Source organism: Leptodactylus fuscus, chromosome 2 (assembly GCF_031893055.1).
Source record: "Leptodactylus fuscus isolate aLepFus1 chromosome 2, aLepFus1.hap2, whole genome shotgun sequence".
Lineage (NCBI taxonomy): Eukaryota > Metazoa > Chordata > Amphibia > Anura > Leptodactylidae > Leptodactylus > Leptodactylus fuscus.
This window is the reverse complement of record NC_134266.1, coordinates 84,449,471-84,474,148: the sequence shown is the minus strand read 5'-3', so window position 1 is coordinate 84,474,148 and position 24,678 is coordinate 84,449,471. Positions and strand designations below refer to the sequence as shown.

The window sequence follows — 24,678 nt, the reverse complement described above, 5'->3', positions numbered from 1 at the left end:
ACATAGAGTCCGCCGAGCGCCACAGCTGTGAGGAAATACTGTCACATAGTTCTGCTCCCGCTCACTGCACACCTCACGCATGCGCTATTCCGCTCCGAATCCATGTTTACAGTGCTCTGCTGCTTCTGTCTTACCATCCCGGAAGTGCGATGTCTGTGCCCGTAGCTCGGCCATCCTCGGTAAGGACCGTCCTATCTATTTCAAAGCAATTCCGTATTTTTTGTTTTCTTTGAGAAACGAGGCGGAGCTGTTTGCTCTGGTCTTCCCGCCAAGAAGTGTTAACTCTTGAATTGACAGCTCGTACACTATGGCGATGTTACTTGTTATCTTGGAAAGAGAAGTCACCCAGAAATGAGAACCTAGAGCAGGAGGGCTGATAGAAGTACTGGTGTGCTCAGTGAAATCTATGTCCAGCCATACTTGTTCCCTATAGACATGATAATATCAGAGTGTGGTTACAGGGAGTCTGTCAGCAGCACAGATAGGTCAGGCTCACCTCAATGGAACACTCTTTACCAAATCCATACCAAATATTCATTTATTCTACAAAATGCAAATAAGCCAGCTGAAGCCCCGGGGCGCCGCCATTGCTACACCCCACACTGCTCTAATATGCCAGAGCAAACATTAGGACACAGGGCCTGGTGAATTTTCACAGGGGAAAGTGAACCTGACCTATTTGGCTGTGTTGCTGGTTTAATATGCTTCTCCCTGATGATAGACTCCCTTTGTTCCCTAGGTGACCAGCACTGTAATAGTATGGCGTGGCCACCTAGGGCTAAAGGCTCAATGCTGTACTATTACGGGCTAGCTAACAGTCTGCTTCATACTGCAGGCACCTTAGGGGCTCAGAAAACATGACATGCCTTCCGGATAACAAATATCTAAATCTGTTTTCCAAAAGCGGTACTTAATCTGCGCCCTTCTTTGTTCTCAAATTGCAGTTTATGCCCAGACGTATGACACTGTTGAACCCAGGATAACATACTTAATGTCACTGTATCTGCATATAAACTTCTGGTTGGGCACAGAAGGAAGGAGCATTATTTGACTCTTGGACGATATGCAATTATTATAAAGCACAATGCACCATGGTAGTTGTAAGTAAACACTGGAGTAGAGCCATGTAAACAAATACAGAAGAAGCCAAAAGCTCACAGAGAACCCAAGAAATAACTAAAAATGCTTCTAAAGGTATTCTGGTGCTCTTATTAATCAGACAGACCTTTTTTGAGAAAATATTTTTTGTCCGGAAAACCCCTTTGGGCTAAGGCCCAACATTGCAGAAAAGCTGCTTTTTTTGTTGCAGATTTTTTTTGTGTTTTTTTTGAGCCCAAACTAGGAATGGCTACAAAAGGAATGGGAAATATATAGGATAGGAATCATTTATAATTCTACTTTCTGCTCAACCTACTTCTCATTTTGGCACAAAAAACGCAGCAAAATCTGCAGAAAAAAAAATGCATTTCCGCAATGTGGGGCCCCAGCCTTAAAGAGATTCTACAATTAAAATTGAAAATTTTTGGCTAACACCTAGGAATAGCCTTAAGAAAGGCTATTCGTCTCCTACCTTTAGATGTGTTCTCTGCGCCGCTGTTCCGTAGGAATCCCTGTTTTCACCGGTATGCAAATGAGTTCTCATCGCAGCACTGGGGGCAGACCCCAGCGCTCAAACAGCACTGGGGGCATCCCCAATGCTGCGAGAGAACTCTCTAGCGCCACCTCCATCTTCTTCAGGAACCAGCCATATCACATGTCTTCTTCCGGAGTTGGGGATCAAACTTTTAGGCCTCAGGCAGAGCCGACTGCACATGCCTGCCGGCCACAAGTAAATGGCCGCTTACAATACTGTGTAAGCGGCCATTTTCTTGTGGCCGGCAGACATATGCAGTTGGCTTTGCCCTAGGCCCAAGGACTAGAAGTTTGAAGCCATCACCGGAAGAAGATGCGTGAAGAGCCCGTTCCTGAATAAGATGGAGGCGGCGCTGGAGAGTTCTCTCGCAGCATTGGGGACGCCCCCAGTGCTGCGAGAGAACTCATTTGCATACCGGCGAAAACCGTTATTTCTATGGAACGGCGGCACGGAGAAGATATCTAAAGGTAGGAGACAAATAGCCTTTCTTAAAGGGGTATTCCCATAACGCTTGTTCACCAACCTGCAGGGTCTGTGCTCTTTTCACTTCCTGGTTTTCTGGGCACATTGGTGGGCGGGGTTTCACTTGCTCTGCTATCTGCTATGTTTGCAGTTAGTAATAAGGGATTGGTTGTAATTGTATTACCACAGTATGAAGCTGATGTAGCAGAGCTGGATTTGAGTCAGCTTGCATTACATACAGAGATAACGGACTCCCTATCTCAGCCCTTATCAGCCAAATTCAATTATATCGGCTGATAAGTGTAAGAGCTGAAGATAGACAGCACAGTAATCCCGGAGCTCTCACCTCCCCCCTCCCCTATCTGAGGAGCTCCATTACTTGTCAGACATAAGCTGCTCCCAGCCCCTCCCTCCCCCCTTGAGAGCAGGAAGCTATGTCACTTGGGAAATGAGCAGATAAGCCCAGTGGCCATAGAAACTAAGTGTAAACAGTGAAGTGAATAAATTAAAATAGCGGCCAAACAAAGCAGTTTTGATAAAGCAATGTATTTAGGAAAAGTCTTAAATCCACATAAACTAGCAGTATAGATAGGATCCTTGTTATGGGACAACCCCTTTAAGGCTGTTCCTATGTGTTAGCAAGAGAAAATTATTTTAATGGTAGAATCCCTTTAAATGCGAGCTTTCTTGGCGATTGAGGATACTAGGCACTTGTGGCTTTTAGAGGGTGGAGAGTACAATGTCTGTTTTCATGATGGCCTGTACCGTGTTTCCCCGAAAGTAAGACAGTGTCTTACATTTTTTTTACCCCCAAAAGTCCCACTATGTCTTACTTTCAGGGTATGTCTTATATTGGGAAAACCAACCACCCTCCCCCCCCATCATCATCATCAATCATATGGATTGAAGAGGCGGCACGCGAGGAGTTAAGTGGCGGCCGCTGGCAAAGTCTGCGTGCCGCTTCCATACATTGCAATGGGAGCGTGCTATTCAAATAGTATTCGTTCATCTCTAACTTCAATTGTAACTTCTTCAATGGATTTTACCATTAAAAGAAGTTCTTTCCTTTGACCACGTCGGAATAGCCTTAAAAAAGGCTATTCGTCTCCTACCTGTTGCCATAGCCAGCGCCGCCTTCTTCCTCAGCTGCGTCCGCCCCGTCTGTCTCTTCTTTGGGCCTCATGGATGACGCATGCGCAGTCGGCTCTGGCTGCGAGAGCCTGTTAGAGCTGACTGCGCATGCGTCATCCATGAGGTCCGACGGGGACACAGACGGGGCGGACGCAGCTGAGGAAGAAGGCGGTGCTGGCTATGGCAACAGGTAGGAGACGAATAGCCTTTTTTAAGGCTATTCCGACGTGGTCAAAGGAAAGAACTTCTTTTAATGGAAGAATCCCTTTAACTCCTCGCGTGCCGAGCGCTTCCATTCATTTCAATGGAAGCGTGCCATTGAAATGAATAGAAGCAGCTGGCACGCTGGGGGTTAAGCGGCCGCTGGCAAAGTCCTTCTTCACAGCGCTGTGCTGTGAGAGCCGGGGGGAACGCCCCCTCCCTCTCCGGGGAGTTCCCCCCGGCTCTCACAGCACAGCGGAGCCCCGTGTTTCCCCGATACAGTAGTAACACCCCCCGAAAGTAAGACAGTGTCTTACATTCTTTTTACCCCGAAAGTCCCACTATGTCTTACTTTCGGGGTATGTCTTACTATCGGGGAAACACGGTAATAGCGGATGGCATAATGCATGCTTCCCAGTTAGCCTAGGGTAGTAAAATAGTTAATGTATGCTTTTTTTGGTGATTTAATGTAATGGAGAAGAGAAAGTTAGTTTCTCTGTTGTTCTTGGATAGTGGAAGAGTTAAAGGGTTGTCTGAAATTCCCTACTGATCTCTGCTCCTGCCTAAAGCCATTTCAGTTAAAGAGGACCTTTCATCAGATTGGGCACAGACAGTTCTATATACTGCTGGAAAGCTGACAGTGCGCTGAATTCAGCGCACTGTTGGCTTTCCCGATCTGTGCCCCGGGTAAAGTGCTATCAGTCCCGGTACCGTAGCGCTTTACAGTCAGAAGGGCGTTTCTGACAGTTAGCCAGGGACGCCCTTCTGCCCAGCAGCGCCTATCGCGCTGTGCTGTGGAGCGGGGAGGAACTCCCTCTGCTCACAGTGCTCGTCCATAGACGAGTATTATCAGGAAAGGGAGGGGGCGTTCTACCCCGCTCACACTGTACAGCGTGATAGGCGCTGCTGGGCAGAGGGGCGTCCCTGGCTAACTGTCAGAAACGCCCTTCTGACTGTAAAGCGCTACGGTACCGGGACCGATAGCACTTTACCCGGCGCACAGATCGGGAAAGCTGACAGTGCGCTGAATTCAGCGCACTGTCAGCTTTCCAGCAGTATATAGAACTGCCTGTGCCCCATCTGATGAAAGGTCCTCTTTAATCACTGATTACAGTGGTGACCCGTCACAACTAGTCACATGTCCATATCAACAGAGTGTACAAACTGGCAGGGGGCACATTAAACATCGCAAAAGAGGATTGGCGATGAGGGCATGATTTTTATTTTTTTATTTTAAATATTTTTGTATCCTTGGCAGTTTTCTATTTTTCTGGCTGGATAATACCTTATACTTTCTTGATGGTCTAGGATAGTTGATGGGTTAATTACTGGCTCGTTGTACTAGCGTTTTGAGATGTCTAGTGAAAAGTGAATATTCATGTTATCTCAAAAACCATTACATTATCTTTATTAAAGGGTCTTTTATGTCTTACTATTGATAGCTAAATACTTATTGTTTTTATTTTTCAGTTTTAAGAAATTGCATGTTTTACCCTGCCTTAGATTTAGGACAAAGACTGTGTCTACAATGCCATACCTGGGGTCTGAAGATGCTGTGAAGGAACTGAAGAAGGCACTCTCTAATCCTCACATTCAAGGAGACAGATTGAGATATAGGAATGTCATCCACAAAGTGATTCGGTAAGAAACACACCACTGACTGTGACTGGTGACCTGGGATGACTATACAGCATTGTATTACAATACATTATGTTAGGACTGAATTTTTAAAAATTTTTTATCAGCTTAAGGCCTGATTCACATCTGCGTTCGGTATTCCATTCAGGGAGTCCGCATAGGCACCCCCGAACGGAATACCAAACGCATTGACAAGTGGTGAGCTTATGAAAGCACACAGACCCAAAAGACTATAATGAGGTCCATGTGTTTTTGGCGTGGGGTCCGCACAGAACATGCAGAGAGGAAAGTACTTTATGAACTACTCTCCGCATGAATCATGCGGACACTGCGCGGAAAACACACGGCCTCCATTATAGTCTATTGGGTCTGAGTCTTTCATAAGCTCAGCGCTTGTCAATGCGTATTCCGTTTGGGGGGTTCCCATGCGAATTCCCTGAAAGGAATACCAAATGCAGATGTGAACCAGGCCTAAGTGTTGATTTGTTAGAAGGGATAAAGGAATACCTAAAGTATCTAATTTTTTGACTCCTTACTAAGGGTGCTAAAGTAAATAAAGTGAATACCCCTTAAAATTAGAGGGGACCCCTTAATCCTTAGTTCTCAATCTGCCATTCCTACCAAACATTTAGACAGAGTCACCCACATTGTCAGTGCTCAACTCTTCTTTCTAGGCAGATATAATCTGTTACAGATTGCTTCATCCTGGAAGCCATTTTCCCGTTGGCAATAGGTTCACACTGGCATTTGGGTCTTTGTCCTTTGGGTCTGCATGGGGACCCGAACCACAGAGATCCTGCTAGCTGAATACCTCATAGGCTTTAATAGGGTCCGTTGGGTTTCCAGTGGCTTTATACTGAAATCAGCGGAGAGAAAAGGACTTTCCTCTCCGATCATTTTTTTAATCAGAGTCTCCTAAGACAACTCCAACGCTGATGTGAGTCCAGCCTTAGACTGCAACAGCAACAAAAAGTTACAAATTAACTTGCAATAGAACAAGTTGGGAGCACAGTAGCGGATAGGAAGGGCACTAAGCACTCACAGGCGGGCGCTTTGCAAACCCATTCAAATGAATGGGTTTGAAAAGTGACTGCCAGTTTCCGTCTCCTGTCCAGTTTCTTGGGCAGAAGACAGAAACCTGAAAGCAGAAACTGGGGCCCTTATTTGTATAGTGTCAACATATTTGGCAGCGTTTTTTCAGACATTGTCAAACACTGTCCCACATAGAGCTCACAATCAAAGTTCCCTATCAATTATGTCTTTGGAGTCTTATGTAGAAGTCATGAAAATAGGCAAACAAAACTATATCCTGAAGTTTGATAAATTCCTCTCTATGACTCCAGCCAAGGCAGACTGGTCTCTAATACATTATCAAACTTTACATTTTATAAATGTTTGTGTGGAATTGCATTTCCAAAAATGACTAAACAACTGCAGAGCCCCCCTCATATTGATTGACAGGTTGCTGTGCATGCAGATTCACTGAAGCCATCTGGCAATCACCAATGCGAAATACAGGGATGGTTGATATGAACTCTTTCCTAATACATACAACGGCCTCATTTGGGGTGGGGGATGCTTTATGTCAGCTAAAATAAATGGAAAATGTCATAGATTATCACAGTTTCCAGTAGGTGATGTAGTGCAACTTCTTTGTCCAGAAACCAACATGGACAACATGTCCCAGTGTCAACTGTGTCCACATGTTAATTAGAGAGTTAATTAAAATAGTGGAGCAGAGGATTGTCACATGCCTACTCCACCTGATGTCTGTGGATTGACAAAGGCAAGCTGAATACAATGATGTCATTGCAACTCGAAGCAAGAGACAAGATAACTCAGTTGGTAGCCGTAGTTAGTTAGCGGTATGACTTCTGTGTGGAGTCCATAAAGGCAGCATTATACTTTGTGGAGGATAATAACCATTATACCCTGTGTAGAATTTCTGTGAAGGCATTATTCTATGTGTGGTCCACTTAGAGGCTGTTACACTGTAAGGGACATTAGTTTGCATGGGGGCTACTAATAGGGCATCATAAATATAGTATGGGAGCAATATTCTGTGTGGGCACTTAAGGGTATTATCGGGAAGGGGGAGGGACAACTAAGCATGCATTGTCATTGTGTTATACAAAGAGAGCTCTATTAGTTTTGGATGGTCCAAAAGGACTTTCTAGAAATTTATGGATATTAATGTGGCCATGGTGCGCACAGCCACATTTACGTCACTGTGTGAAGTGAATCTTGGGTGTATGCCTAAGCAGTGGCTCGAGCTCACATATGAAACCTTTGCACTGGGCTGGCCCACTATTGTGTTAAGATGGCCCAGAGTGTCTCCGTGTTGTGACTTCTCTATTGACCAGTGGTATAAATATGTAGATAGTTATAATGCTGGCGCACTTGAGCTTAGGGATTGATATTGTCCAAGGTAAATGTTGTCCGGTACAAATATGTTATATTTCCCTTAAATTTCCCTTAATGTGAGCAATCTTAATGAGGGAAATCATTTGAATTATGGAAAATATATTTTACCTATTTGAATTCTCTGGGTTTCAATGGCAAAAAATATTAGGATGCCAATCAGATCAGGGATAACTTAATGGTAGTTTTGCAGTTTTTGTAACAGTGAGTATCTACGGAGGGAAATTAAAAATTAAATTAAAAATTAAAAATTTAACATACTCCCCTAATTTAGGAGACCTACTGTAGCACAGACATAATTTGTATGTTCACTAGATTAGAAGTCTTATAGCTGTGTACTGACATAAAACCACATGATATTTTTTTTTCAAGGCACATGACTCATGGAGTAGATGTATCCAGTGTCTTTATGGAGATGGTCAAAGCCAGTGCTACTGTAGATATTGTGCAAAAGAAACTGGTTTACTTGTATATGTGCACATATGCCCCTCAGAAACCAGATTTGGCTCTATTAACAATCAATACTCTTTGTAAGGACTGCTCAGACCCCAACCCCATGGTGCGAGGATTGGCTCTGCGGAGTATGTGCAACCTCAGGTCAGTGATTTTTGGAGATTTAATCAGTTTAATAATTATTTCCACCGAAAGACATGCAAGTAAGAGTTTTATTCTGTACAGGGTCCAACTGAGCTGTACATTGCACTGCCACTGTGCGGTGGCTATTTCTTTTCACAATTTTAGTAGAGTGATAGCTATCATGTGACATAACTGCTACACCTTACTGGACTTGACCAAGACCTTATGTTATGTTGTAATGTTGTCACATTATGGGGCAGTTGCTCTTTAATTGAGGTGCTATGGCAGCAATATATAAATAAATACATTTGAATTTGAGAATTATAATTTAGAAAAATGTAATTTTAAAATAAAGAAGATGTGGAACATCTCTTATAAGTCCAAAAATACTCCTGGCATTAGCACGGTAGTAGTAAAAAGTGTATGAATCCCTTAAATAAAGAAACGTTTGAGAAGCATTAATGTATTCTATATTGCTTTTGCATTAAGGCACAGGCATTCATGAGGCATCTAAGGGACATCACATTATCTGCTTCAATAGCAGAAAGTAAATGACTGTTCGCTTATACTTGTTACTGAAGCCCAAATATAAGTGCCCACATTGAATGCAGATTCCCCAGGGTATACTTTACCGAGTACACCACCTTAAAAGGTTGCAGTTAAAGGGGTATTCCCATGTCCCTTGCTCACCAGTCTTTGCTGCTGCAAAGACTTCTTTCTTCCTGGTTTTCGACATCAATTGGTGGGCGGGGTTTCATATGCAAAGCCACACTGTCCGACTACCTCCAGTTTAGCTCCACCCCCAAATTAGTGTGTAGCTCCACCCACCACATAGCGTGATCCTATGGGACGACTGAATGGCCTGTGATGTCATCAAAGGTCCTATAACACTTGGATTTAGCTTGTTCTATATAGAGTCGGCTAAATCTTAGTGGGCTAAAGGACCAGGTCCTTCTGCCCACTAGCTTTTCGCCTGCTCTATATAAGAAAGCTAAATCCTAGGGAGCAGAGGGACCAGGTCCTTTAGCCCACTAGGATTTAGACTGTTTTATATAAGAAAGCAGCACTCATTTCCCCCCTCCTTTATCTGAGAGCAGGAAGCTAGGTCACATGTGTGGTGTAGACACAGGAACAGCTACAGACACAGGCTCGCTCCCGTGCACTTAGCCCCCTCTCCCTCCCCCCTGAGAGCAGGCAGCTAGGTCACTTGACATTTGAGCAGATAATCCCAAGGGCTCAAATGAAACACAGTGTCAACAATGAAGTGAATAAATTAAGATAGTGGACAAACAAAGCAGTTTTGCTGATGCAGTGTATTTAGGAAAAGTCTTAAATCCACATTAACAAGCAGTATAGATAGGATCCTTGTGATGGGACAACCCCTTTAAACTACAACACAACACAAAAAGTTTTTATTTTTATATTTTGTGACTTCTCTTTTTGACATAATGTTTATTTGCCTTCTTTCAGAATGCCAGGGATCCAGGAGTACATACAACAGCCTGTGCAGAATGGGTTGCGAGACAAAGCATCCTACGTAAGGAGAGTGGCAGTGCTGGGATGTGCTAAAATGCACAGACAAGGATCAGATGTGGAAATTGGTAAGGGAAAAAGATACATGTACATGACTGTCAATTCATTTATTACTAGTTCTTAACTGTAATGTACTGTCACCTTATCTGACTGCACTCTGCATATTTTGTGTGTATGAAACATCCCTGAAAGGAGAAGTGTAACTTGTCTAGAAGGGACAGTGTCGTGTATGATAGTATCCCTGTAGAGCCTATTTACACAAGCGACTTCCTCACCTTGTTCTAACCATGATCCATCCAACTGTCCACCCATTGAGGAGAGTAAGTCAGTGAAGGCAGATCCCTCAAGTATCCATTATACACATGGCTGAGTCGTGTGAATAAAATATTAGCTTATTTTCTGTGAGACTGGATAATTATTCTAAAGTCATAGTAAAATCATTGGAGAGATTCTCTCAAAGGATCAGTTTGTAAGTATTAGCATGTTATATAATTACTTAGGTTGAAAAGACACAGAACCATCAAATTCAATCTTTCTCCATTCAATTATACTGTGCTCCAAACTAATAAAATTACCTAGTAGCCATTGGATCCTATACCGAAAATTTTAGGGGCCAAATAGAATTGGTAGTTGCCAAATGAAAAAACATATCTATAATAAATTTACGCCAGTTTTCTTTGGTGCACAGGCCTTTTATGTGCCAAACATGTGCCACATTACACAAGCTAAAGGTGAACCTTTATAAAAGGAGAGGGAAAGCGCATGCTCAACTTTAAATATGATTTTTATTGAAAAGAGAAAACAAAGAGAAATTTTACAATGTAAAAAGAAAAACAGTTACAAACATAAGAAAAACCAACAGAGGTCCAATCAGTAGAACGAAAATTACAAGGTTGGAACTTCGGATTGCAACCTAAGTGCAGGGGTGTCACAAAAATAACCAAATAAACAAAGACCAAAGGGCCAAATACACAAACGCTACTAAAACACCAATTCTACGAGAGGACAAAAAGAGGAAAAGAACCACAAAGCAAAACGAAGAAAGGCAGAAGCTCGGAAAGAGAGTTAAGAAGGGAACATAGCCAGAGAGGCACATGAAAGGAATAGGGAAAAGAAAGAATAAGATAGACAAGATAGAAACACAAGAGAACAAGAAAACCAAACAATAACAGAAACATCATACCTGGGCACAATACTGAAGAAACACAGGATACAGCAAAAAAAAAAGAAAATGAAGCCACCTGGGATAACGGCACAGTAAATAGATAATGATCTAAGGTGTCCCCACAGGGTCAGCCTGAGGCCGAAGAGAAAGAGCTACCTTACTAGACTCCCTATACAAGATCCAAAGGGACCATTGGGCTCGAAATTTGGCGTAAGTATGATTTTTATTGGCCAACATACGTTCCAAAGTGCATGCTAAATCCACATGGTGGAGTAATTCAGTTACGGTTAAGCAGAGAGCAGACTTCCACTGACGAGCGATCATGGCCCGAGCTGCTAGCACAATCTGCCCCAGAACGACCTGCATCTCCGAGGGAAAACTACCAGCATCCAAAAAGCATAGGGCAAGACCAGGAGAAGGACTTATATCAAAACCAGCTATGGTGGACATGAAGTGAAATACCGCCGTCCAGAAGGCTCGAATCGGAGGGCAATCCCACCACAAATGCAAGAAGGAACCTACTTGGCCGCATCCCCGCCAGCAGAGTCTTGAACAGGAAGAATCAATGTGCGCCAATTGGGTTGGGGTCCTGTACCACCGCAGCATTATTTTCAAGGCCGTTTCCCAATGAGACGCCCCCCTAGAGACACGTTTAACAAACCCGGCTGCAGCATACCAGTCCGACAGAGGAATGGTTCTGGCAAGGTCCGTTTCCCAACGGAGCAGGTGAAGAGGCTTGACCCGCTCCGGGGGAACAGAGAAAAAGTCATAAAACGCAGACAACCCACCTCTAACAGGCGAGGACCTATTCCAAAGCTTCAAAGCCAGTCTGGGAAAGGTCAGTCTAGAGGGCTCATAGGATTGAAAAAAATTACGCAACTGTAAATATTTAAAGAAGTCCGTTTTAGGGAGATGGAACTCATCCTGTAGCATAGAGAACGACTTAAACCCGCCATCAGAATATAGATGGGCCACTTTATAGAGGCCCCTAGAGACTCACCCACGGAGTCGCAGTTGAGGGAAAAAAGAGGTCAAATATAATAGGGGTAACTTCCACAATGGAACCAGGTCTTCCCTGGAGGTGTACGACAAAAAGTAACGCCAAGCAGACACGGAGGCCTTAATACTCAGCAAGGGAAGGGGAGTGGTGGGAGGGCTCAAATCTTTAGGACATAAAATACTCATAAGCGGGGCGTCCAGTAGGCTTTCCTCAATTTCGGCCCAACGCCATTTAGAAGTCTCATCCCATCCAACCTTAAGTTGATCAAGGATAGACGCCATATAATATTTCTTAACATCCGGGACACCCGCACCCCCATGGGACCAAGGCCGCGTCATCACTTTAAATCGAACCCTGGACCTCTTACCCTCCCATATAAATTTGGATAGAATAGACTGTAATTTAGTAAAGTATGAGTCAGGGAGGGGGATGGCAACTGTGCGAAACATATACAAAATTAGAGGTAAGACCATCATGGAAAGCGCATGCTTAAGAAAACTGACCAATAAGCTCTGAACGTGTGTATTCTCTACAGTGCTGACCTTATTTTTTATTTTTTTTTGTAGATGGAGCTCTTGTCAATGAGTTGTACAGTCTTTTGCGAGACCCCGACCCTATTGTGTTAGTGAATTGTTTACGGGCACTAGAAGAAATTTTAAGAGGAGAAGGTGGAGTTGTTATCAACAAACCCATTGCTCATCATCTGTTGAACAGGTATATATTTTACATGGAATGAAGAGAAGATATTTAATATACATAACACACTGCACACCTATCTGAAGAGTACTCACATTAGGGTGGTCTTGGGAGCCACCAAACTCTTTTTCAGTGATGCTGATAGATGTTTTAATTCTTACTACCGTTACTGCCAGTCAGGTCTGAAATAGAACATAGATGGTGTGAATGAAGTTAATCATAAGTGACTTTAATGGGACCATAGGAGGTCTTATTTATATAGATATATATCCCTTACCCAGAATCCTTTGGTGGACATGCATGGTGTAATAAGTCCCTGTACTGTCTCTCCCTAATAAGACATTACCTCTCACACAGCCAGACAGTATCCTGCTCTGATGAGAGACAATAACCTCAAAACAGCAGTCTGTGGATGAGACAATCTTTCTTTTAGAGGAGATATTCTGGCTTGGCTATTATTCCCAGATTATGCAATTAGGTTTTTTGACAACCCATGGATTAATCCATAGGGAGCAAGTTCCTCATTTCCTCCAAGGTCTTATTTGCATATTCCTTACCCATCATTCTTAGCGTTTCTCCCTCATGAGACATAGTACTCCTTCTAACTTTGGTCAAAACCTTTGAAATTTAGGCTAGGCTGAACTAATATGAGGTTATTAATTGTACTTCTACACAAATTGCTAATAAGTCTCGTGGAAATTTTTTAGTAATTTTGAAAAGTATTGCTACCTTTTCATCCTTGGCTGCTGTGTATAGACGATCACAACGTGTATTAGAATACACCAAAGGCAGATTGATTATGAATAGAGATGAGCGAATATACTCGATCAAATACCTCCATTGCATTGCTCCCGTTGCAAAAACACTTCCGGCGCTTCAGATTTTTACTCCCCTCCCACCTTCCCTGGCGCTGGGAGCTATGCGAAGGAGGTATTCAATCGAGTATATTCGTTCATCTCTAATTATAATCCATTAACCTATATTATCACATATATAGAGGCAATTGAGCTTTGGTAAGAAGGGGCCTAGAGACTTGGTATAACCTATTGTATAAAATAAGTAACAAGCTGAACAACAATGCGCTTCCCATTTATTGTAAAACTCATTTTCACAATTTGTTTAGGATGGCTGATTTGGATCACTGGGGACAAAGCGAAGTTTTAACATTTCTTCTACGCTACAAGCCGCGGAGTGAAGAGGAGATATTTGATATACTTAACATCCTGGACAACTATCTGAAGAGTACTCACATTAGTGTAGTCATGGGAGCCACCAAACTCTTTTTGGTTTTAGCAAAAGAGTTTCCTCACGTACAGTCAGATGTCCTTGTCCGTTTGAAAGGTCCGCTGCTTGCAGCCTGTACTTCTGAGAGTCCAGAGATGTGCTTTGCAGCATTGTGTCATGTTAGAGAGATCCTCCGTAGTGTGCCAGGGCATTTTAGCAATCATTACAAAAAGTTTTTCTGTTCTTACAATGATCCTCATTACATCAAAAACCAGAAGATAGACATCTTGTGTGAACTGGTCAACGATGAAAATGTACACAGCATATTGGAAGAACTTCGTGTCTGCTGCACAGATGTATCAATACAGCTGGCCCACACTGCGGTTTTTGCAATAGGTAATCATACCAGGAAGGCAAATATCTAGTTATTTACTCCATGAATGTTATAGTTCATAAATTGTATTAAAAGTACACTACAAAAACAGGTATTACAAATAACTCATATATTGTATAGTTTGTTTGTTTTTTATTAACATTAAGTGCCATCATGTTATGCTAAAAGTTTTCTGTAATATTCACTAGGTATTCTTTAACCATTTAAGGACTAGGCAATTTTCTCTAGTTCAAGACTGGGCATGGTTAATTTTTTTTTCTTTTTGTACGTGAAGTTTTTAGGGCTAATACATTTTTCTTTCTTTGGGTTATTCAAATAATTTTTATGGCTTTTTCCAGTGATAAGTAGGGCTTCATTTTTGTTTTTTCCATTTTTTTTCCTTTATTTTAATATCGGAATAAGAGGAGAAGTGTTCATTTATTTATTTTTATAGCACGAATGTCTACTAAATTTAATAACTACTTAATAAATGAATAAATACATTTTTCTCTGTTTTAGGGCTAGTTCACACGGAATTCTACATGAACATATTCCGTCGCGGCTGCCGCTCCGGATTAGGCCCAAATGAATGGGCCTAGTCCGAAGGGTGGTGTCTCGAGGCGGATGCCACAGCTGAATGAGCTGCGGAATCCATCTGAAGAAAAGGCAGTTGGCTTCTTTTTTTCTGTGAGTGGGAACAAACCGCTCATGGAAAAAGGAAATGAGCCGCTCCCATTGATTTCAATGGGAGGCGGCAGGATTTTGACATGGACTCCATGTCAAAATCCTGACCACTTTGCCTGTGTGAACTAGCCTTAACGGTCCTTTTTATGAAAGTGACACATACTGTTGTGTCACCAGGGGCTAGAAACTGTGCCGTGCACGTAGTAAAGGCTTTCTTTATTTTATTTTTTACAAATTGTGCTCCCTTATATTGTCAAAAAAGACTTTTGGAGGGCATTTTAATTTTTTATTTTTTTCATTGCTGATTTTGCTTGTAACTGGTGCTGATACATTAGCCCCAGTTACAGGAGGAATGCAGCCTCCTACAGAATACCGTACAGCTGATCTCAGTTCCATAGGACCCAGCACCTCGCACAGTTCCCTGCATATAGCGGTCTTGTGACCACTGTGTCACATGGGAGCCGCATCATGGTAACTCCTATAGCTGTGCACACAGTGTTCAGAAAGGCAGGGGTGATTTATTACCATTTCTCCTGAAGAAACATCTGGCATCGCCATGTTACCGCTGCACGATTCCAGGTAGATCCTTACAGGGTTAGGAAGGGACCATCTGGACACATATAGTCAACGGACAGTCTGGAACTAGTTGAAATACTTGTACGGAGTCGAATCATCTATAGTTGTCTGTCTTTTATTTATATTTAGTGTACAAAGTGTGTACTATGGTATTTTTACTTGTAAGTAAATCATATGTTAAATTGTTTATGCACGTTCATCTTTATAGTTATGGAAATCAGAATTAAAGCTTACTGTCAATGATAAAAAAAAAATTTCAGAAATGAATATTGCATGTGAATATAAGAATCTTTGTTATATATCTTTATGTAAGAAATATTTTTCCTGCTCCAGTTATCAAGCTGATATATATTAGCTTATGGAGAAGGGAGGGGGGCAAAGAGGGTGCTGGAAAACACACACAGATAGCAGCTGCTGCTATACTGTGTCAGCCATCTCTTTTAGTACTGCTATGCTAAAACTAACAGGTTGCATAGTGACTTCAGATTTCATGACTACAAAGCTTTATGTTTTTGAAGGATTAACAACTAATGTGTCTTTGGTATTTTGATGTTGGATGGTTTTGACACTCTTGTATCTACCTGCACTGAGCAAGGCTTCACATAATTGTGTCCCTTGCTAGTCTTTCCATAAATCAGAAAAATTGATGTTTGTAATATAAGAATTGTTATACTTTGCTTTTGCTGCACAGAAAGCATAAAGTTATAAAGAACTCCATTAGCGCAGGGCAGTGGATACTGGAGATCACTGTGTGCGCTAAAGGGTTATCCATGGAAATCTTGAATTTCACAGGGATTGCTGTTAGTATGTACAAAGGATTCTGTTAAAATATTGATGTGATTATTTTTAGGTCGCATTGCAAGAACTTACAGTGAGAAATGTGTGAAAATCTTAGCTGGGTTGCTGGAGTACAAACAAGAACATATCACTTCAGGTAAGCTTTTCCCTTGTTGTATGTAAATATGTAAAGGAAACCATTTTAAACATTTAACCTATGTGCCCAGTAAAGCATAGATTTCATTGTCAAGTTACGCTAGGTTCACACCTGCGTTCTTCTTTCCGTTCTGTGCTTTCCGTCTTCTGCATGCCAGAAGACGGAAAGCACAGACCGGGTCCGGCCGTGAGCGGCGGTGAGCGTTTTATGCTCTCCGCCGCGAAACCGGATTTTTTTATCCGGACACAGAGTACTGCATGTCCGACTCTGTGTCCGGATTATAAAACCCGATTTCGCGGCGGAGAGCGCAAAACACTCACGGCCGGACATCTCTCTCACCCATTCAAATGAATGGGTGAGAGAGACTCCTGCAGGTTTCCGTCTCCTGCCTCTGTTTTAGGCAGGAAACGGAAACCTGCAGTACGGACACCACAACGCAGATGTGAACGAGCCCTTAGTAAAAATGTAATTATTAACCTAAAGAGATCTCGGAAAGAATATATGTTTGTTCCAAGTATAGTGATGGGTTCAGAAGACGTACAGTACTGTGTTAATAGATTATTTTTTTTTTGTCTGTGGGGCCGTATCATCACTTCTAGGAATCCTCCACAGATTGATTTGATTTATGTTTCTGTTTTGTTCAATTACTTAGCATTTTGTTAATAGAGTAAAATAAAGTAACACTTCTGTTTTTGAAAGCCCTCTTGCAAGGGTTGTACAAGAGGAAGTCAGAACCATACCAAAGAGTCAGTGTATTATTTCCTCATCTTCAAATTCCTCCCCAACTCCATATATGTCAGTCGCAATAAATCCTTAATTCACATACCAGTTTCCAGGAATCTAGTACTCATAACTGCAGTGTTATGATCATGCCATATGTCGAAATTTTCCCACCGAAGGTGGGAAGGCATTTGCACACATACCTCAAAGAAGCAGTCTAGGAGCCTGGCTGAGGTGACTGCGCACATGCCCACTGAGAGAGCTCTAAGTGCCACCTCCTGCTTGTGCCATAGGTTCGCCACCACGACATCCTGATCCCTGGTGGAATTTACGGTCTGGTGCCCAATGATCAGATAAATCAGTTTATCTTCTAGCCATTCTTCCATTTTGTGACACAGAGACAGTTAACGCGTCTTTTATTTTTATTTCCTTTTATAGGCAGAAGGGGGAAGTACAATACTACCATTAGATTGCAGCCTATGATAAAATTCTTGTATAACTATGGGAGCCTGCTACAGGCAGGCCACAATAGCTATATACTATGGCAGGCACAGCAACCATATGAGCCGTTCAAAGTTTGAGGGAGGGGTGACGAGTGAGAGCAAGGAAATCCTCAGGGGCTGCGGTCACATCTGATCACGGCACCTGAGGGGTTAAGTGCCTATGATCAGAGATATTTCTGATGGTAGGCACTGCCTTCTTTTCTCTGCTGTGAGAAACAAAAGAGACCCCGTGGCTATGGCACCCGCTCTGATAGCAGCTCCTGATGTGAGTGCCATGTTTAAAGCCTGGCAACTGCCATACAGCGGTATGTCAAGTAAATTAAATTAGATGATTCTATTAAAAAGCAAGATTGTTGGAGGCACTCTTGGCAAATTAATCAAATTAAGATGATTAATGGTCCAGCTCTACCTCAAAGATATTCCACAATCAAGTGAAAAGTGTGTTTAGAAACCTCACCCACTGAGCCACAAAGTGACAGACCACTTGTAGGAAGTCATCTAGAGAAGAGGGAAAGCTGTTTCACTCCATATGGCCAACTCCATATTAATGCCTATCGATTTGGAATGGTATGTCATAAAAAGCTGCTGTCCCAGTACTTAGGTCCATATAGTGCCCATTTCATCATAACTGCATGGTGCATATGATAGGTACACCGCAACCTTATTCTCCTGAAAGTGTCACGAGCTATATATACACCATACAGTTATTCTGCAGTACTGCCACAAAAGGACGCTGCATAGAAAATGTACCCTAATGCTTAAATTGGTAAAAACAATGGAACACAGTCAGCTTAGAACTGGGAAGGAAAACCAGAGGAAATACATACAAGCGTGCAAAGAAAAGATAAAAAAATAAATAGTAACTTATTTTTGACCGTCACATGTGATCGTCTTATTTCTTGGGAGACAATTCACACTATAGTTTGTGAATGTTCTGTGTTTGTTGTTGTTTTCAGCTGTTGTTCAGACATTTCGAGATCTTGTCTGGCTCTGCCCACAGTGCACGGCTTCAGTATGCCAGGCGCTTCCTGGTTGTGAAGAGAATATCCAGGATAATGAGGTGATTTATCAAACCTTTTTCTTTGCCCACACACTGCGCCACAGAATGTAAACAAATCCTTCTCTTTCTTAGGGCAAGCAGGCATTGATATGGCTACTTGGGATGCATGGAGAGCTTATTCCGAACGCACCTTACATCTTAGAGGAATATGCTGATAATATTAAAACGGAGATTTGTCCAATGGTGAAAATGGAGCTCCTCACTGCTTTAGTGCGACTCTTCCTCTCTCGGCCAGCTGAGTGTCAGGACATGCTGGGACGTCTGATTTATTATTGCATAGGTAATTATTCACATGTCTCTATTTCTTATTGCTGTGGCCAGACCTTCTGTTGTGGCTTGCAGATATTATATAATCATGTAGATGGCACATTTTATTTGCTACATAAAAAACATTTTGATGAGCTAAACAAATATTAAAGTGGCTTTCTGAAATTGAAATATTGATGGCCTATCATACTGGCAGCCTGATTCACAGGTCATGTGACACCAACTTTGTCATATGGTCTGCTTGTAACTTAATCCCATTCAAGCAAGTGTGGTTCCTTATTAAAGGGAACCTGTCAGGTTGATTTGGGACACTAAAGCACCCACGGGTCGCACGTGCCAGAGTTACAGGGCATGCGCACTGAAGTGGAGGTTGTTTTACTTTTCTTGCGGGCATGGATGGCTTTATTACTGGGTAATTTGGGACACTAAAGTCCTGGTCCATAAGGGCCTGTGGGTAGTATGGTGTCCAAAAGCACCCTGAGAGATTCCCTTTAAGCATAGCCTCTATACAATGTATGGCACTGTGCTTGGAAAGTAATAAAGCGGCCTCAGCATACATCTGAATGGTGCTTCAGTCTCTTTATGCAGTTGATCAGTGGAGGTGCCAGGAATAGGACTCTCACCGATGTGATAATGATGACTTTATAGGTAAAATCATCAGTATATTAGTCTTGGAAATTCCCTTTAACATATTGCATGCCTTCATATTTATTCCTGATAGTTTTCTATCATTTATGCTTGTAATGAGTTACATAAGAAATTAACATAATAGCCAAAGTACATGCAGTACAACAAATAACAGTGAAAAGGAATTTATTTTTTGTGTAATCCGAGTGGATAATAATTTGTTACTTATAAAGTAGACAAGCAGTGTCACTGAACACCACTGTGTAGATCAGGGGTACGGCTCTCCAGCTGTTGCAAAGCTACAACTCCCAGCATGCATACTTGCTCTGCTGTTCTTGGAACTTCCATGGAAGTGAATGGAGCATGTTGGGAGTTGTAGTTTCACAGCAGCTGGAGAGCCGAAGGTTTCCTACCCCTGATGTAGATTATAAAGAGTATTAGACCACAGTGTGCAGTGTGAGGTCTGTGAGCCATAGACAGTAATGCTGCAGTCCATGTATGGCTACACAAAAAGGACAATACAATGATTTATAGCGCTGTGTAAGATCCACTTTTAGTTTTTGCTCCATAAAAAAATAAAAAAAAGTTACCCTATGGGACTTGTTAGTAAAGGGAGTGTGTCATCAGAAAATTACCTACTGTTAAACACTTTTTTTTTAGAATCTTTAGTGGTTCCTTTTTCTATTTTTTTTTTGGTGCATTATCTGTATTTTAAAAACAAAACTAGAAGTCGTTTTTTTCTCCATCCACTGAGCCTTATAATACACTGACACTTCCTGTTCATTTTGTAGCAGTCATCCCATTACCTTCACATGTAAGATTACAATAAGGGTAAGTTCATGCGACAGAAAAGGTTTCCGCTGTGTGACTTTACCACGCAGGTAGCTGCATCGGGATGCCAATGCATTGCATCAGCATCCTGTCATGGCATCCCGCTCCTGATTAGGCCCAAATGAATGGACCTAATCAAGACTGAGTGTCGAACCTCGGACGCCGCAGCTGACTCAGCCACGGAATCCGCGGGAAGAAAGGGCATGCTGCTTCTTTCTCCCGCTAGCTGAAAAAATCTCTCGTGGGAAACAAAAGCGAGTGACTCCTATTGAAATGAATTGGAGACGTTTTTGCAGGCGGATTTTGAGGCGGATTCCACCTCAAAATCCGCCTGCAAAAAACTCCATGTGAACATACCCTAAAAGGTAATTTCACATCCCCTGAACGCTATCTCCTTGCGCAGTCACCTCTGCACAGTTCATAGAATATGTATGCCTAGAACACTCTCACATAGAAGTCATTAAATATCTTCAGTCTATAGGTTGCTGTGGTCTGTGCGCCTGCTGGTAAAAGCATTCAGAAATATGCTTTTCAGCAACTCAAGCAAGATGGCTGGCAACCATAGCCATGTACAATCAGAAAATAAGCACAGATTAGAAAACCAAATATACGGTATATCAGTAACTGGTTTTAATTGTTTGGTACTACATTCCCAATAATGCTCTTTGGGTATCCCCTTGCTCCCTCTACTAGTATTTCTATAGCCAGTTTATAGTTCATAGAGAATATTGTCATATAATTTCAAGTGTTCCATTAATGCATTGACTATATCTTCACAGAAGAAGAAAGTAACATGGCTGTACGTGATCGAAGTCTCTTCTACTATAGACTTTTATCCTCTGGAATTGATGAGGTGAAGAATGTACTCAGCGGTCCCAAGTCTGACTCCTCATTGGCAATCTTAGTTGATGGGACAGAACAGCCGGTTAATAGCTGGGTACCTGTTTTTAACACATTGGCTCCTTTATACGATAAAAAGCTTTGGCAGTCAATTACAGCCAACTCAAGCAAATGTGAGCTACCCATTGTGAACAACCTAGCAACCACATCTCTTGTAGAAGGTAAGTGTCTTTACCTATTTCAAGATAGCTTTTCCATTATCTAAACATGTAGACGTATGTTGCCTTGTTTTAACACAAAAAAATGGCATTAACACACCCCGGTAGAGGCTAATTCTGTTACACTTCTGTGGACAGTGTCACATTATTGGCATGATTTATTTCCATATATGGTTTTTAAAAACCATGCCGCAGATGAACAAAACTTGCTACTCATTCTTGGTATATTTTCCATACCAAAAACATGGTTTCTTTTGAAATCATTGGAAGTCCTAAAACTGCACAAACATCCACTTGAGTTTATGTGGAATCTGGGTTTGGTTATATTTTGTAACCGTTGAGGCTTATCAGTGTATGGCCACCCAACATGGCTTTTAGCACTATTTTTCTGCAAGGAAACTCTTCAAGATAAAGCATTTTGTTTTTTTTCAGTACATATAAAAAAGTCTGAAACTGATTCACACTGAAAATTGGGACTTAAAGGGGTTTTTCCGGGATAAAATAAAAATGAATTAAACTAAACCCCCGCCTAACTTCTAATTTACTTGTATTAAAAAAAAAAAGTACAATTACCCAGATCCCACGGTCTGTCATGTGACCGCCCCAGGGGCACTTTTTGATAATTTGATGACATTCAGTTTCGCTGCTTCTGAAACGGAATGTCACCAGTACTCTCCCCCCAACCCCATCAATACTTACATGTTTTCCTGTCTGGAAACAGCTCCTCCCTCTTCCTGTCTTCAAGCCCATGCGCAGTCTGGAGGTGCTTGCGAGATATACACAGTAGAGATGGCACTCCTCACAGGTACTTCCAGTCTGCGCACAGCCTCTCCAGCCTCTGCACAGTGAAGGTGAAAGGGGGACCCATCTCCCAGAGCAGAAGATGAGTAAGTATGATGCAATGGTGGGTCTTAGTAGTGGGCGGATAAATTAGCTAGGGAGATAAAGTGTGTGTGTGTGTGTGTGGGGGGGGGGCTGAACCCTACTAGTGGGTGGGATAGCTTAGCTAGGGAGATGAATGTAACAGAGTGAGAGAAGAGGGGGGGAGCAGGGAGGAAGTATGGTAGGTACACAGGAAACTTCATAGCAGGAAGCTAACATTGTAAACAAGTGCAGAAGATGCCATGAGCTCCTACAGAAGCCGATAAATCACTCAAAACACTGCTAAAAGTGTATGGGTGTGCTTTTAACCCATAAATAGCACTAACAGACCTTTAAAAATAAAAAAAATGTCCGGAAAACCCCTTTAAGTGGGGGAGGGGTTTTTTTGTTTTGGTTTTTTTATATTCTCAATATTTATTAAATTTAGTTCAAGTTTACAATCCAAAAAATAAAGACATCAGAGAAGATATTGAAAATTACATGGTTACAACAGGAGGTTTTTTAAATGTGGTTTATGGAGTAGAATACTCCAGAACTGAATGCCTAAAAAAGATATCACCTACTCAAGACTTGCAAAGTTTTTTTGTTTTTTTTATATTTCATAAATATTAGTGTGAATAAGCCCTTTCTAGTATTTATGAGTTTTTATTTTACAACAGATTTTGAAAGGCCTTTGGATCCTGAAATGCCTCAGCATTCTCCTGATACAGTCACACTGGTCAGTGATATTGAAATGACCCCAGAGCTGTTTGAGAACAAATGGTTATCTCTAACCGCAAATCATTGCTGGGATATTGAATGGAAAAAAGATGTTGAACCAGATCTCCTACAGTCTTCTCTTCACGTGTTGAACATTTACACCATTGCCAAAAGCAAAGCCGGTACACAGCCATGGAAGTCCTATTTATATGCACAAGACACCAAGGAAAATGTGTTTCTTATTGAATTAATGTTGTGTACAGATTCATATACCCTGAAAACTACAGTGAAGCAGGACCGGGAGAACATGGTTGCACTTAATGACTTTGGCTCACTTCTACAACATGCAGTTTGTGCGGTACTGGAACTCTCTAATGCCGGAAATTTACCCAGTACCTGAATCATAAGCAATATGAATAGTGTATTGTTCTATTTATATTGTGGCCCTGTCTTATTCTCTATGAATGATGAAATGCCTACAAATATTTCCAGTGTGTGCAATTATATGCAATACAATGAACAGAGCTATGAGTATGGTATATGCTTTACTAGTGAACAAACCTTCTTAATCACAAACCCATTGCTGTTACAGACCTATTTCATAGCAGTGAAAGTAGTAATGATAAGGTCATAGTCATGTTTATGACTAATTAACCAATAATCCCAGGTAACTGTCGTCGTCCTAATTAATTAGGCTGAGTGCAGATGCTAAAGAAGTCACACCACTCTGTGTTGGTATTCATTCTTCTCTCAGCTAAGCTGATGCACTTTTTATTAAAAACACAGGGGTTAAATAGTAGAAGAGAAAGGAAGTGATATAACAACAATGTAAGTTTTCATATTCATTCCTGATTGGTATGGTACATCTCAATCAAAAAGAAAACAATTAAGCAGTTCCATAAATAGCCAGCTACTCCCGGTCCTGCGTGGTAACATTGGAGAGCTGTCTTCTGGCAGCAAGCCAAGTGTTTTTCTTGCACCCGTTGTGGATGCAGGTGCCATCTTATCATATAACATTATACAATTTTCAAGTATAAGCCAACTACACTCACCGGCCACTTTATTAGGTACACCTGTCCAACTGCTCGTTAACACTTAATTTCTAATCAGCCAATCACATGGCGGCAACTCAGTGCATTTAGGCATGTAGACATGGTCAAGACAATCTCCTGCAGTTCAAACCGAGCATCAGTATGGGGAAGAAAGGTGATTTGAGTGCCTTTGAACGTGGCATGGTTGTTGGTGCCAGAAGGGCTGGTCTGAGTATTTCAGAAACTGCTGATCTACTGGGATTTTCACGCACAACCATCTCTAGGGTTTACAGGGAATGGTCCGAAAAAGAAAAAACATCCAGTGAGCGGCAGTTCTGTGGGCGGAAATGCGTTGTTGATGCCAGAGGTCAGAGGAGAATGGCCAGACTGGTTCGAGCTGATAGAAAGGCAACAGTGACTCAAATAGCCACCCGTTACAACCAAGGTAGCCAGAAGAGCATCTCTGAATGCACAGTACGTCGAACTTTGAGGCAGATGGGCTACAGCAGCAGAAGACCACACCGGGTGCCACTCCTTTCAGCTAAGAACAGGAAACTGAGGCTACAATTTGCACAAGCTCATCGAAATTGGACAATTGAAGATTGGAAAAACATTGCCTGGTCTGGTGAGTCTCGATTTCTGCTGCGACATTCGGATGGTAGGGTCAGAATTTGGCGTCAACAACATGAAAGCATGGATCCATCCTGCCTTGTATCAACGGTTCAGGCTGGTGGTGGTGGTGTCATGGTGTGG

The 24,678-nt window shown here is 42.0% G+C and overlaps 1 protein-coding gene across 2 annotated transcripts; it reads left to right on the top strand.

Moving 5' to 3' along the window:
* Window positions 1-104: 104 nt before the first annotated feature.
* Window positions 105-24,296, top strand: AP4B1 (adaptor related protein complex 4 subunit beta 1). 2 transcript variants are annotated; one of them, XM_075264073.1, is made up of 11 exons: window positions 105-179; window positions 4,898-5,068; window positions 7,859-8,083; window positions 9,533-9,663; window positions 12,327-12,474; window positions 13,580-14,076; window positions 16,164-16,247; window positions 18,427-18,530; window positions 18,603-18,810; window positions 21,035-21,316; window positions 22,855-24,296. In XM_075264073.1, exons 2-11 carry the CDS (start codon window positions 4,956-4,958, stop codon window positions 23,292-23,294), a joined length of 2,232 nt encoding a protein of 743 aa, XP_075120174.1. In that variant the 5' UTR covers window positions 105-179; window positions 4,898-4,955; the 3' UTR covers window positions 23,295-24,296. The 2 variants fall into 2 exon arrangements, with proteins under 2 accessions (XP_075120174.1, XP_075120176.1); XM_075264075.1 differs by having other exon boundaries at window positions 140-179; window positions 4,931-5,068.
* The last annotated feature ends 382 nt before the right edge of the window (window positions 24,297-24,678 follow it).

What these genes read in the sequence shown, in the direction of transcription:
- AP4B1 (XM_075264073.1), top strand. Translation starts at nt 4,956, where the DNA reads ATGCCATACCTGGGGTCTGAAGATGCTGTGAAGGAACTGAAGAAGGCA. An exon ending in CGGAGTATGTGCAACCTCAG is followed by an intron (nt 8,084 to 9,532) that starts GTCAGTGATTTT and finishes GCCTTCTTTCAG; the next exon opens with AATGCCAGGGATCCAGGAGT. An exon ending in ACAAGAACATATCACTTCAG is followed by an intron (nt 16,248 to 18,426) that starts GTAAGCTTTTCC and finishes TGTTGTTTTCAG; the next exon opens with CTGTTGTTCAGACATTTCGA.